The sequence below is a fragment of the Arachis hypogaea genome, chromosome 19, assembly GCF_003086295.3.
Source record: "Arachis hypogaea cultivar Tifrunner chromosome 19, arahy.Tifrunner.gnm2.J5K5, whole genome shotgun sequence".
Lineage (NCBI taxonomy): Eukaryota > Viridiplantae > Streptophyta > Magnoliopsida > Fabales > Fabaceae > Arachis > Arachis hypogaea.
The window spans coordinates 121,750,711-121,765,735 of NC_092054.1; the positions used below are offsets into that span (position 1 = coordinate 121,750,711).

General features: G+C 33.5%; 2 protein-coding genes across 3 annotated transcripts; both read left to right on the top strand.

The window, feature by feature from the left end:
- The first annotated feature begins 337 nt into the window (after positions 1-337).
- LOC112775821 (actin-depolymerizing factor) lies at positions 338-3,603 on the top strand. Its single transcript, XM_025819704.2, has 3 exons — positions 338-583; positions 1,639-1,904; positions 3,137-3,603. The coding sequence occupies exons 1-3, from the start codon at positions 563-565 to the stop codon at positions 3,285-3,287; spliced, it is 438 nt and encodes a 145-aa protein (XP_025675489.1). The 5' UTR covers positions 338-562; the 3' UTR covers positions 3,288-3,603.
- Positions 3,604-6,909: 3,306 nt separating this feature from the next.
- On the top strand, positions 6,910-13,215 carry LOC112775981 (cryptochrome-1). 2 transcript variants are annotated; one of them, XM_025819921.3, is made up of 5 exons: positions 6,927-8,459; positions 9,410-9,631; positions 10,042-10,748; positions 11,721-12,369; positions 12,887-13,215. In XM_025819921.3, the coding sequence occupies exons 1-5, from the start codon at positions 8,147-8,149 to the stop codon at positions 12,895-12,897; spliced, it is 1,902 nt and encodes a 633-aa protein (XP_025675706.1). In that variant the 5' UTR covers positions 6,927-8,146; the 3' UTR covers positions 12,898-13,215. The 2 variants fall into 2 exon arrangements, with proteins under 2 accessions (XP_025675705.1, XP_025675706.1); XM_025819920.3 differs by having other exon boundaries at positions 6,910-8,459; positions 11,721-13,215.
- Positions 13,216-15,025: the final 1,810 nt, after the last annotated feature.

A 15,025-nucleotide genomic window follows, 5' to 3' on the forward strand; every position in this document is an offset into this window, starting at 1 on the left:
GATTGTAATTGGCCATTCAACTTTATTTTTGTGAGAAAAACGAGACAGAAAAAGAATATAAAATGTGTGTAAAAAATACCAAGAATTACACATCCTTTTATAGATGTTGAATATTTGTCTTTTATTATCTCGTTTACAATGATGTGTATATCTTATTTACATTGTAAACAAGATATACACGTATCACGCTAACGTACCATATCTAGCAAGAGAATTTAAATAAGTAAATACTCATAAAATTATTTATTTTGATAAATATTATATTGATGAATATTATATTTATTTTATTTATTAAAATAAAAAATCCGATAAAACGACACGGCACGCTGTTTCTTTCATTGATCGCATTCTTCTTGTTTGTTTTCTTACTTTCCTTTGGTTTTACAATTACTTTACTTTACTTTTTAGATTTTTCTTTTCCTTTTAATAATAAAAATAAAAATTTCCCCGTTCGGTGGCTGCGGCTTTTCCTGTGTTGCTCGCTCGCTCGCTCTCTCTCTCTCTCTCTCTCTCTCAACCCATCTTACTTTGTTCTTCCTTTCTCGTTCTTGACTGCGCAACCATGGCTTTCAGGATGGGAGGGGTAAGCTTCCTCCTTCATGCGTCTCTTATTTTTTCTTTATTTCTATTTACCCTTTTATGTATTTATTTATTTATTTTTCACTTCGTTTGACTGTGCTGCTATCAGCTCGATTTCATCCAATGTTGTCCCGTTTCCTTCTTTAAAAATAAAAAAAAAAAAGAAAAAGAAAAAAAAATTAACCTATAGATTATCTATGTCAGATGTTGGTTGTTTCATGGCTAATTGAGAATTTTGAGATTCTTGCTACTTCAATTTTTTTGGCTACTCTTTCTGCTTTAGTGATTGTTCCTAATTTTCTGTGGTGACGGTTTTTTTCTTGTTTAACAATGTGTTTTTACTTTGTCACTCTCACTGACATAGAATCTAATTCAATCGATTTTGATCTGAGCATAAACTCATTAAGATTTTACAGATGATGGTTCTCATCTATATATATATTTTTTTAATTTTTTTAATAATGTAAGTAGTTTGTGTTTTGCATTGGACCTGGAATATGAAAAGAATTTTACTTGTATTTTGGTTATAAAAATAACAGACGCTGCCCCTTTTATCAAGCTGCGTAGAGTCTTAAAGATCACTTTAGGAATGTCTTTCTTCCTGCTAAGTCCGTTGTATGGGATGTTTATCTGAATCAGTTAATCAATGGCACATGATTGCCATTTCTTATATGATGTTTTTCAAATGTAGTGCGTGTGCATCTTGTGCTTGTGCTATCTTACTAAGAAAAATGTTTTATATATTGATAAGAAAAAGGGCATTTAGGAAGTTTTTGTATCTTGTTTGGATAAACTTCTGCAGATTGAAAAATCAGATAATAATCAGTTTTCTCTCTTTCCAAGTAGCATTTTATCTAAGAGCATCTTTTGTACATTAGTTTGTAAGAATATACAGCCTTTATTCTATTAGGTAAAGCAGTAAGTTCTATAGGTGAAGTCTAATTGTGAGGGCTCATTTTGATGAATGAAATTTCTTTTTTACTATCTTTTATTTTGTGATTTTATATACTTTTAAATTTAAAATGGATTAGAAGTAACTGTAATGTGGCTTCAACGTAGGGGAATGCCTCATCTGGCATGGGCGTTGCTGAACATAGTGTAAGCACATTTCTGGAACTGCAGAGGAAGAAAGTGCACCGTTATGTGATTTTTAAAATTGACGAGAATAAGAAAGAGGTTGTGGTTGAAAAGACTGGAGGCCCTGCTGAGAGCTATGACGATTTCACCGCATCCTTGCCTGAGAACGATTGTCGATATGCTGTATACGACTTCGATTTTGTGACAGCTGAGAACTGTCAAAAGAGCAAAATCTTTTTCATTGCATGGTTAGTTACTTATCTCATGGCATAATTGCAGAAGCTGCATATTAGTTCTATAGATGTAGCTGCACTCATGTCTAAAAATTATGGAAGTCTCCTTATAAAGTTTGAAACAACTCAGAGAGGACATCATAGTCACTTTGATAACATGGACATGTCTCAAACTCTCAATGGGTAAAGTGGAAAACAAATGGTAAAATGTGCATTGAAGCATTGGTTAGAGGAATTTGTTGGTTTATCTTTTAATGTTGGAGGACTTTGTATTCTGGTATGGGATGTGAGCTGTATTTGGTAGATGATATTTTTTTTTTTTTGTTTAAATGTAGCCGACTCCACCTAGTGGGACAAGGCTTTGTTGTTGTTGTTGTTGTAAATGTGCAAGTTTTATTTTATTTTATAGGATAGAAGAATAATTTTGCCAGGGTCTATATCAAGGTATGTTTTTAGAGGTCTATATTTTATTTTATTGAACGGCAATGACTACACCTTATTGAACTGGGACGCAATATTAATGATAGAAGTATTTTCCGAAAAATCACTTTATAGTATGGATATAATTAGCAAGAGTTAGGTTTCTGTCTAGATTTATTTGCAAGTGCTAGAACTATCCATGCACATTCTGGCCTTCAACATATGTATCCTTGCAATAAAGTTGACTTAATATTCACTTATTGGCCACCTTGCTCTGATTGGCATGTCAGTCTTGAATATGCACATGTTAAAAAAATTGAAGAGTAGGTTTAGTCACCGATTTGTTCCTGTCAGCCATGAGACCCTTATTCTGACTAGTAGGTTGTTTATTCTATATTTAGTTATTTACTCTTCTCAAGATGTCTGAACTCTGGTCTCTGATGAAAATCATGTGTGATAGTTTTCTTTTATCTTTCGCAGTTTCGCTTCACGTTGAGTATTGTGTAGGCTGTTTACATGTCAACTATTTAAACCATCATCTCAACAATTTTGTCAATTTTCTTGTGACATTTTATTGGGTATTTTTTTCATTATTTTGTAAATTGGCTGTGTTCGCAAGATTCCCAGTATTAAAGAAACACCAGTTCAATGTTGAAATCCGGTTCTCTCCCATTTTGTACTTGCTTATCATTGTTATTGCTACAAAATATTTGCCTTCTATTTACTGCACTTGCATTAAAGTGGAAGAAGTGTGACTGTTGTATAATTTGGCACAATTGTTTGGCCTTTGCTTTGCTTTTGAGTTTTGTCGGCTGTTTATTTTACAGGTCCCCTTCGGTAGCTCGTATTCGCCCTAAAATGCTTTATGCAACATCGAAGGACAGGTTCAGGAGGGAGCTGAAGGGCGTCCATTACGAGATACAAGCAACGGACCCAACAGAGATGGATCTTGAAATCCTTAGAGAGCGCGCGAACTGAGCATCTACCCAAGCCTAGAGCTTGTCTTGTGTCTAGGTGATGTAGTTTAGGGTGTCTGAAGGGAATGATATTGACTAATTCCCTCAAGTCACTTTGGTCTCTGTTTGTTTTGACACAATTACTTATCAAGTAAATAATAACCTACACCTGTGAAGGCTGATTAGGGTTTCCTTTCTTAGAAACCCCCATTGCAGGGGGGAACTAGAGCTCTTCCTTTCTACTTCCATGATGCTTCTCAGGTGCAGAGTTATACATACCATTATGGATATTGAAAATTTGACTTGTACTCTATCAAAGACTTGTACTCTATTCATCATGATGGTTTTGCTTTGCTTTTAGTTCCATCCTGGAACATTTCATCTTTTTGTAAAGAGTAAATGTCTGTTTTGGTCCTTCACTATTTTTCCGAATGACAAAGTGGCCCTTCCAATTTGAAAATCCCTAACCGGTTTTTAGCTATTCAAGTAACTCATCTAAGCAATTTCTGTTATTGGTCTAAGCAGTTCTAGACACATCAGCAGGTCACCGTTTACAAGGGTTGCTTAGATCAATTACTTAAATGGTGTGGGACTGATTAGAGATTTTTGAATTGTAGAGTGCCGCTTTATCTTTTGGACAAATGGCCTGGGACTAGAAATTGTATTTATTTATATTTTAAACTATGAAGGATAAAATTATCATTTTCGAATCCTAAATATGATATTCTTTGAGCTGTATTTTATTTCAAGTCCCCTTATCTTCCAGATCAAATACGTCATGGTTTTAAATATGGATGCATGGTCAACTATTATTATTTTCCAATTGCCTATGGCTCCACCAGCATCCATTATTGCACCTTGAACCCATATGAACCTTAAATTTATTTGTCTCTTCCTCTCTGAAGTTTCATGGCATGCATCACTGAGATAATATTATCAATTTATCATCCATTGGAAGCATCGGTCCAAGGTAGTAATAACTAAAGTCATTGTTCTATGATGTGAGTAAAGAAGAATTTAATATTTGATGTACTGATAGTGTAAAATATTTTATAAAGTTAGTTAACTATATTTGTTTTTTTAGATGATTATTTATGCAATTAATGTAAAAGATTATTATTTTTGTTGACGTGATAATACGTAATTAAATGTAAGTATTTATCTTTTGAGTAAAGTATCGTTTTTGTCTCCAACGTTTGGGGTAAATCTTAAAGTTGTCCCTAACTTTCAAAATTGACTCAATGCTATCTTGTTGTTAAGGATCTGTTAATGGAATTGACGGTGGGATAAAATTGAGACGATTTTGAAACGTTAGCGACTTAAATAGGACAAAAAAATATTGGAGACAAAAACGATACATAGAAATAAATTTTGATTTTTATCCTTCAATAATATCAACTTTTTTACCGTACATAGTTATTCAATTATTTTTTTAATTACATATAAGTAAATTATACTTAATCACATTATTTTTATTCTAAATAAATTTATTTTTTCATAATTTTAGTCTTAAAAATTTTTACTCATCATACAATGTTTGTAGAATGATTAATACATAAATTTGTGGAGAAAAAAATGATACATATACAATAAAATAATGTGATTCTAGTCATTTTACAAATATTTCATGATGAGTAAAAATCTTTAAGAGTAAAATTATAAAAAAAATAAATTTATTTAGAATCAAAGTAATGTGATTAAGTGTAATTTACTTAGATGTGATTAAAAAATAATTGAATAACTATGTATCTTAAAAGATTGATATTAATGAAGGATAAAATTAAAATTTATTTCTTTGTATCGTTTTTGTTCTCAACGTTTTCGTCCTATTTAAGTCCCTAACGTTTCAAAATCATCTCAATTTTGTCCTGCCGTCAATTTCGTTAATAGATCCCTAACGCCAGGACAAAATTGTGTTAATTTAAAAAAGATTTTTTAATAGACAAAAGCTATTTCACATTTGAAAAGAATTTTAAAATATTAAAAATGTCTTTTATTTTTTTTAAAAAAATTAAGGTATTGTTAATTTTTAGAAAAAATAATTTATTTTTTTAACAAAAGTTTTTTCTTAAAAGATGTATCTAAATATATTTAAAATTTAATAAAAATATTTTATTTTTTTATCAAAAATACTTTTCTCGTTTAAAATAAGCCAATTCAAGCAAACACTTAAATTCACGAAGAAAATAGTTTTCATTTGAAATTGATCATTTCAGTTTTGTCCTGGCATTGCCTGCCCCATCTATTTTTTAGTTGATTTGTGTCGGCATTATTTTGTTGTAGCTTTGTTTCTCTTAGGGCTCGATTACCTTGTGTGTATTTAGTGTCTAGTGATAATTCCTAGCTCTCATTTTCTTGTCTGCATGACAAACTTGTTAAAGAAAAGACCACCAACCGACAAAATTGTTTTCCAGAAACTACTAGTCAGATTTTTTTTAATGCAAATTTTATTAGTACTATTTTCTTACAAAGTGAATTCACGTTGGGAAGACTTTTAAGTTGACGTTCAAAGAGAACTTTCAAAAGAAAAAGTTGTGTATCTAACTTAGAAAAATTAGAAAATGCAAAGTTTTTAATGCCTAAAATAAATAAATAAAATTAAGTTTTCCTTCTAGTATTTTTAACACTGCCTTTTGCAGAATCCCCACCTCCCCCAAGAATATTGAAAGTTTAACCACATATTCAAATAAAAATCTCTTTTATTTATTTTTTTGGCATGTTTTTCCATATCAAAACTTTAGGGGAACTCCCACACAGACTATCGTTGGCTCTTGGTCGACGGACGAGAGTTTACGTCTAGTGAATTAAAAATTTAGGGGCAGAACATGGCTTGTAAATTAAATTTTGTTTGGCTTCTATAGTAATCATTTCAACAATCATATTAAAGATTATATATTTGATTATTGATCTGTCGCTTATAACTCGGTAAATTGTAATGTTATAATTCGGTTACGAATATAATGTTTATCTTTGTTATCATAATTAATTGTTCACTAGTAACTGATCATAGATAGAATTTCATTTATAAAGAGAACTGCATAGACAAGAGGAGGCAAATTTTAAGATTTGAAAAGAGTAATGAGAAAATTTACTTGTATTGATTTGAACGTTTGAAAATGTTTTACAGATATCTATATTCTGTATTTTTAGTATTTCGAAGTATACTTCATCTCACAAAAAAAAAAAAAAAATCAAGTTCAATACGGTCTAAGACGAACTAACTATACTTTTGAGTGTTTTATGAACACAGGAACAGCTACTTCAAGCAATCATTTCAACCCCAAAAAGGAAAACTCTCCTCATTTCATGCTTACCAATTACCACTAAGCTATCACTTAAAGCAGTTGAATCACATCATCTATTTCTTGATATATAAAAGTTTTCCTTAAAAACAAGAGTTCCATTTGTATAACATAAAGAAAGATGTATAAAAAGATAAAGCGAAGGCCAACGAGCTATAACTCAAACGGCATAGTCTCTCTATACTCATCTAGACGTTGCCGATAGATTCGAGTCTCCCTATCTTTCATTAAAAAAAAAGAAAGAAAAGAAAAAGCAAAGAAGTAACAATCTTTGTAGAAACCAAGTAAAATTTATTCCCAATAAACATCATCAATTTATGCAAGTTACTATACATGTCCCCCACAAGTAAGGAATCCGAACTGAAATAATTTTATTTCATTCCACCAAACACAGTCTACAGTACTAAACAATGTAGTTCTCAAAGTAAACAGTACCAATGCATTATTGACACACGAATCCACAACTTACTGTTGTTAATTTTATCATGTTGCAAGATATTTTGCTAATTTAATTGACTTAGTGGGGTAAAAATTCGTCCATATTCACACAAATTGTGGAAGTTGCTAGTGACATGTTCCTTCCAATATTGTTCTTATCCTTTTGTCTTTGTTCAAGAAAAGATACACCAATTTGTGATGTGTTTGTCTCCCACTATTATCAGTGCACGTCTCTTACCCTCTTTGTTTCTCTACCTTCACATGTGATCTTGCCCCACGTGATCATATGCACCAATTATATCCTCACACATCTCACTCTTTCTCTCTCTCAACACTTTGATGATTCATTAACTTTTGCCTGTGTACACTGCATATGCTAGATTTGATTCGATCCTTGCTGCTTCTACGTCTTATCTCTTATTGGGCTATTGTGAATATCTTAATATCTGCCTAAAGGGTATGTGAAATTGTCAATTTTGATATCTTTCTTATTGTGCAGCTCAAGTGTTTGAAGATTGTTCTGTGTGGCTGATGGTGTTGAAGAACTTTCCAGTTAGTTATTTACCTCTCTGGTCTTCAAGGAATTTGTTTGTTTGGTTGTGTAATCTGACAAATTCCAGGTCAAGTTGATTGTGGATAATGTTCTTTATTGTTATTTATGCTCTTCCAACCTTTATTACTCTTTAGTCAATTGGAGATTTCCCCCAATTTTTTATATTAAAATTTGGGGAGTCTTCCTTTAAATTGGGGCTAGTGAGTGAGAGAGACATGTGGGGAAGGCGTTTCTGAGTTGGATTTGGTTGGATACCCTCCAGAAAGTAAAGTGGCATGCAAGTTGTTCACACATCTTGAGTAGCATACACCATGTTAGGTTGATTTTGAGGCTCTTAGTGTTATCTTTTACTTCTGAAAGAAATCTCAGATCCAATCCAACCTTTGTTGCCAATATCAGGGGTTATCATCAATCTTCTTCCTTCAGATACTTTCTGTTTTTGGTGGGGGATCTTGAACAGGAAAATAGTCAACTTTATGAGGTAGATTATTGTGCTTGCTCATGGGAATTAAGAGCTAGTATTATATGAGGAGAAGTAAAGCTTAAAGCTTCCGCTTGTGCTATGAAAAATTTGAAGCCTAACACAACATGGGTAGCAACAACAAAACCATTGTTTGGTTTAGAAGGGACCTTAGAATAGAGGACAACCCTGCATTAGCTGCTGCTGCAAGGGATGGTTCTGTACTTCCTGTATACATATGGTGTCCTAAAGAGGAAGGGCAATTCTATCCAGGCCGAGTTTCGAGGTGGTGGTTGAAGCAGTCACTCGCTCACTTGTATCAGTCACTGAAATCTCTTGGAGCTGAACTTGTGCTGATCAAGACTCATAGTACTCTTGATGCACTTTTGGAGTGTGTGAATGCTGTCCAAGCAACAAAAGTAGTGTTTAACCATTTGTATGGTAAGTAATTGCAGCACATAAGGTAGCTTAATATAGAAGTAGCCTCATACTTTATAAAAGTATAAGCTAATTTTTAGTTGTTGTGTACTGTTTCGTGTATGATGTTTTGGATCTTAGAAAATTAAAGAAGCTATAAAGTATTTTTTTAATTTAAGAAAATTAGAGACATTGAGGATAGAGATTAATTGGAACGGTCCTTGATTGACAGAGTGGTATTAATCAAATTTAGTCTGGATCCCACATGATTCTTGATTCTTGAGGGACATTCAGTAATGTGGAAAACCTTGCCTTATAAATGTATGTAGTTAATTTTTGTTGACAGGGAGATTGCAGAGCAGCAATAAAGTTTAAGCAAGTAAAATAATGTTTGTCTTCAAATAGTTAATTGTCAAAATCAATTTACAGGTCTTTGCATTAAGTGGAGAATTATCTTACTACACCATAAGGCAAGCATGATTTGACAATCACATCAATAGAAGCATGGTGCATATCAGAATATGCTGTAGAGCTCAAGGCATTAACTTAAGGACAATAAGAAGCATTGCTTAATGCTTTCTGAATCTATAGATAGAGGAAATTCATTTTGTTTGCTGCCAGAATTTTTTCTCACAACAGATCAAGTAACATGTAATATTATTGTTTGTCCCAACAATCATCAACTAGTTAACCAAAGAACATAGAATTTTTGTGTGAAGCTCTAATGTTGTTTCCTGAAATGAACATGCTTTGTACTGCCTTTTGGTACTTGTGATTCAAATATGAAGCTGTTTCTATCTCTGATGTGTTAAATGGAGCAGAATTTGATCCCTGCCCAAAATAGCTTTTAGAGAACACGTTTATTTAGTTGAGACTTGAAACGTTGTTGTTATTAAAAGGAGTGGCTGATAATGAACTATAAAATATCCGTATATGAGTATCTGACCTCTTTATTTTCCCAATTCTCTTCTCAGATCCAGTTTCACTTGTTCGCGATCACAACATCAAAGAAAAACTAGTGGAGTCTGGCATATCGGTGCAAAGCTACAATGGGGATCTGTTGTACGAACCATGGGAAGTATATGATGATCGTGGACATGCTTTTACAACCTTTGATCCTTTTTGGAAGAAATGCTTGCACATGCAAATGAAATCTGTTTCCCTTATTTCTCCTTGGCAATTAACTCCTGCTGAAGGTATGACTTTGTGTGCACAATACTTGTGTTTGATTGTTTCTTGATAATATGAGTATCAATATCAGCTTTGAGTTAAAGATAGATTTTAAGTTTATGACCCATGGGGACTAAGTGAGAAGCTAAGAATATTAATATTAGGTTGCACCCCACTCTTAGAGATAGGAAGAGATCTATAGCTTTTTTGTAGTGCCACTATGGAAATGGACAGAAAATTGATCATGTGCTGTCCGGAAATTTTCTTTCCGTATTGCGCCGTTTGATCCATGTAGCCGACTCCAGCTAGTGTGAGACTTTGTTGTTGTTGTTGTTGTTGTTGTTGTTGTATGTTCCTTTGGTTGTTTGATTGTTATTTTTGTTGAGGGAGTGTGAGAAAGATAAGTTATAATTTCTTGTTGCTTTTTGAATAACAGGAAAGCTTGGGAAATGTTCAATTGAAGAACTAGGTCTTGAAGATGAATTAGAAAAGCCTAGCAATGCACTACTCGGTCGAGCATGGTCTCCGGGTTGGTGCAATGCCGACAAGGCCTTGACAGAGTTTGTGGAGCAGCACCTAATTCACTATTCCGAGAGTAGGCTGAAGCTTGGTGGAGACTCCACCTCGCTCTTGTCCCCATATCTCCACTTTGGAGAATTGAGTGTAAGAAAAGTATTTCAGTTAGCACGCAGGAAACAGATATTATGGTCCAATGAAGGAAACATCGCCGGCGAAGAGAGTGTAACTCTTTTCCTCAGGGCAATTGGACTTAGAGAATACTCACGCTATCTTTGTTTCAATTTCCCATTCACCCATGAGAGAGCACTTCTAGGACACTTGAAGTTTTTCCCTTGGAATGCTGATCCGGCTAACTTCAAGACTTGGAGACAAGGGAGGACTGGATTTCCATTAGTTGATGCCGGAATGAGGGAACTCTGGGCGACAGGATGGATACACAATAGAATAAGAGTAATAGTTTCTAGTTTTGCTGTGAAAATGTTGCTTCTACCGTGGAAATGGGGAATGAAATACTTCTGGGACACACTTCTGGATGCGGACCTTGAATGTGATATCTTGGGCTGGCAGTATATATCAGGAAGCTTACCGGATGGTCACGAGCTTGAGCGGTTGGATGATCCTGAGGTTTGTCATGTTTTCCTTTACCGACAGGTTTTAATTGTTTGCAAATTTGCTTATTGTCTATCACATGTGATCAGACTCAATTTTAAGGTTAGATAATCAGCATGATATATATACATTCTATTTTATGTTTAATTTGCTATGCTAGTGTAAAAGGTTTTCATATTGACATCAAATTTGGCACTACCACATGCAAAAATGGTTTATTTTGGGGTAGTTAATGTGGAAATTAATCACTTTTGTCTACGTGGTAACACATGATTGGATGGCAGTGTAAATCTCTAGACTCATTTTTAGACATAGATAATCAACATGATATATATATAACATTCAATTTTGTGTTAATTTGCACTGTTAGTGTAAAAAGCTTTTATATTGACATCCAATTTGGCACAACCACATGCAGAAGTGGTTTCTTTTGAGGTAGTTAGTGTGGAATTTAATCGTTGTCTACATGGTAACACATGATTGGATGTCAGTGTAAATTTCTTTTACACTGTCCATCAAAATTAATCTCTTCAATTTTACTCTGGCAAAATTTCTTGTTTTCCTACTGTCTTAATGTTCCATTTTTTGAGATTCAATTAACTTTGCATAAATGTGAAGAAATTGAGTCTGTGTGCCAAAGCATAAACTTTGTAAATATAAATAACCACTCTGCCACCAGAAAGAAACAGAGATCACTATTGTGTTCTCTTCAACCCCTCAATGTACATCTTGTTTCCATCTAAGTATATAGTTTGAAGTTCTAATTCACTGAGCAGTCCTACCCTACCCGGAGCTATAGTACTTGTAAACACTGTTGCTAACTTGCTATAATGCATATTTGAATCCTTATATAGAAATTTAGTTTATATTTGAATCCCCATCCAGATAAATTACATGATCAAGTAAATTATACTCATTAGTAGAAAAATCCAAACACATAACAGTAAGCACTTAAGTTTTTTCTGATCTGATCTAACTTTGTTACAGATTCAAGGGGCTAAATTTGATCCGGAAGGTGAATATGTACGGCAATGGCTACCAGAGTTGGCAAGAATGCCAGCTGAGTGGATCCATCACCCTTGGGATGCGCCACTAACTGTGCTTAGAGCATCGGGAGTTGAACTGGGTCAGAACTATCCGAAGCCAATAATTGATGTAGATTTGGCCAGAGAAAAACTCACTGAAGCGATATTCAAGATGTGGGAAGCTGAGGCATCCGCAAAATCCGTTGGCTCGGAAGCAAGGAATGAAGTTGTTGTTGATAACTCGAGCAATGTCAAAAATTTGGACATTCCAAAAGTTGTCTTGAAGGGTAAGAGTCCATGTGCCACGGTTTCAGCTAATGATCAGATGGTTCCGGCATTTCAGGATCCCAAGATCGAACCACCTGGTGGGAAAAGACCAAAGTACATGGAGGAGGCAAGACAGAATGAAGATCATTCACAAAACCATAACAAAGAGACTGGGGTGTCGGGCGTTGACCAAGAGATGTGCTCAACAGCTGAATCCTCATGCAAGAAGCAGTGTACAAGCAGCACGTATTCGTTTTCCGTTCCACAACAGTGTTCTTCATCTTCTAACTTAAAGTGGCCATGGCAAGATCAGATTGACATGGATCAGAGTTCAAGCAAAGATGGTGAGTATACTGATATTTCCAAGGATGAAAGGAAATGAAAGCACATATCTAAAGAAATTATCTTTATATTATTGGGAATATATTATAAAAAATGGACCAGCAACAAATTGGTCAAGTAGTAGAAAACTTGTTTCTTCATAGTGGTCTCCAGTTTGAACCTTGGGATGACCAAAAAAAAAGGACCACACGTTGGGAGAGTCAACAACAATACTAGTCATCCTGATGTAATTATCAGGTTAGAATGCATACATTATACCCCTTGGGTGCAGCTCTTTTCTGGACCCTGCATTAACACGGGATACTTGTGCACCGGGCTCCCATTTTTAATGTTGATGCAACCTTTGGAACTTTGCAGATTCATAGTGCATTCTAAGTCTCAAACACATTGGAAGGAGTTCAGATTCTCTTCATTGGAAAAAAACAGTTGATTCCAATAGTTATATTAGCATTTTTTTGTTTGGCTGGATTTTATGTGCTTCTAACAATTAAGAATTAACCAATAAGAATTGCTATGCAGGAGCTGTGTGAGGTTAATGCTTGTTCTTATATAAGTCCAGTGGCAGATGCATTACTTCCAAGACAAAAAATTACTCCTATTCTAAATATAACCGGTGCAGTTTACTAAGACTAAGCTCTACATGCATATGTTTTATGTGGCTATATTCTCAAGCAGTGGTGCAAAAAGGTTATGAAATCAAAGAGAAGAGCCACTTGTATTGAAATAGCCAACTTTTGTATATTAGTAATGTCGTAGTGATGGTGATGTCCATATACATACATATTCTGACAATCTTGTATACAAACCTAACAAACTTCAAATGTTCTATACATTACATTATTCTAGAATGGCCTGCTTAGAACTATCAACGCTATAATAAATTCTTGCCTTACTTTTTCGATGAATGATTTCTGATCTAGTGCTGAGGTACTAATAGTTTTCGTTGCCAAAAGGAAATTTTGGGATGCCAAAATGGTAGATCGTTTCACCGGTTTTTGATCGAATTCCACTAGTATTTAAGGAAGGACATGCTATTGATGGTATGCTAGGCCTCATTGTAGGGGAAGTTAGGTTGAACTTTATGTAAACAACTAATTTTGACCGTTATACACTGCAATTACAGAAAAACAAGAGGCGTATTTGTGTTTGTGAAATTTTTAGTTTTTAGTGTATTAGCCGATAATTGAGTAAATTAATTGTAGGATAATTTAGTGTAACTCTGAAGTTTAGTAAATTTTATTTCTTTAGCTGTGTTTATTTATGGGTAAGTTACATAAATCAAATTGGTTGAGTTTACGCAATTGCAACTTTTTGAAATGGGATTATATGTTTGTGTTTTTTTTTAATCTATGTAAATTGCGGTTTATAATTTGTATGTAATCTGCTACAGAATAACGTTAAAATTCGTGCCATGCAGAAAGTGTCGCAGTTTTTGAAGGAATTCCACAATGCATAAACCACTATAGGGTACAATTTATGAAGAAATAGTGGTACCCTTTAGAGGGTGTCACGGTTTACGTGTTGTATCGCTCTTTAATGGTCAATATATTGGCTTAGCATGATGGATCTTTAAAAAATTTTCGAATCCCAACATATATTTGTACACAGTTTTATACAAAATATTTTATAGCGATCCAATACATAACCATAGCACCGGATTAGGGCAGCATCTGTTTTTTCATAAACTACGATATAGTAGTTTATGCATTGTGAAATTTCTTCAAAAACCGCTATACTCTTTAGCGGTTTTTACATGGCACAAATTTTAACATAATCCACGGTACCCTATAGCGGATTACGTGCAAATTATAAACCGTTATATCCTGTAAGAGTTTACATAGATTAAAAAAAGTACAAACATATATCCTGTTTCAAAAAGTTGTAATTGCGTAAATTCAAAATCAATTTGATTTATTTATATAACTTACTCTTTAATTATCATACTAAATGATAAAAAGAATATGCTACGCTTTTAAAGTATGTCTTAAATATAAATGTGGATCACACATTTTAAACGTGTCCATTAAAACTCTATTGTCACGTGATACAAGAGTAAAGTAAAAAATATGTTAAATTACTTTATTAGTCGTCAACTTTAAATTTGTAATCACATCCTTACCGTTTTAAATTGTTTAATTTAACAGAATTCGCTGAGGAATATTCGCTAATAATGCGAGATGGATAAAAATATTATTTTAATGTTTACTGTTAAAAATAATTTAATTATAGATTTAAAACTTTATAAATTTAAAATTGATATAAACACCCCATTAAAAATTTTCAAAATATAAGAACCTAATTATAAATTTGAAAAAATTATAAAGATTAATAGAATAATTTAACTTATAAAATATGGCCAAAGATATGAACAAATATCACTGTCATAAAAGTTTGTGTTAGTTAGTGATTTTTTACCACACTTTTAATACATGACTAAAAAAGGGATGGCTATAGAATAAATTTTTTCTAGTAGTCTTTTGGAGATGTAACTAAAGGCTTCTTTTTTTTCTTTTTATATAATGGATTGCAAGTAATTGTACGGATAGATATCAGAAAGATTTGGCAAAAGACCTTAATGATAGAAACAATGATAATTATGTAGCCATGATGCTGAGGCAAATGTCAGTAGATAAAGAGGATAAAATTGAGGGGTCGCAC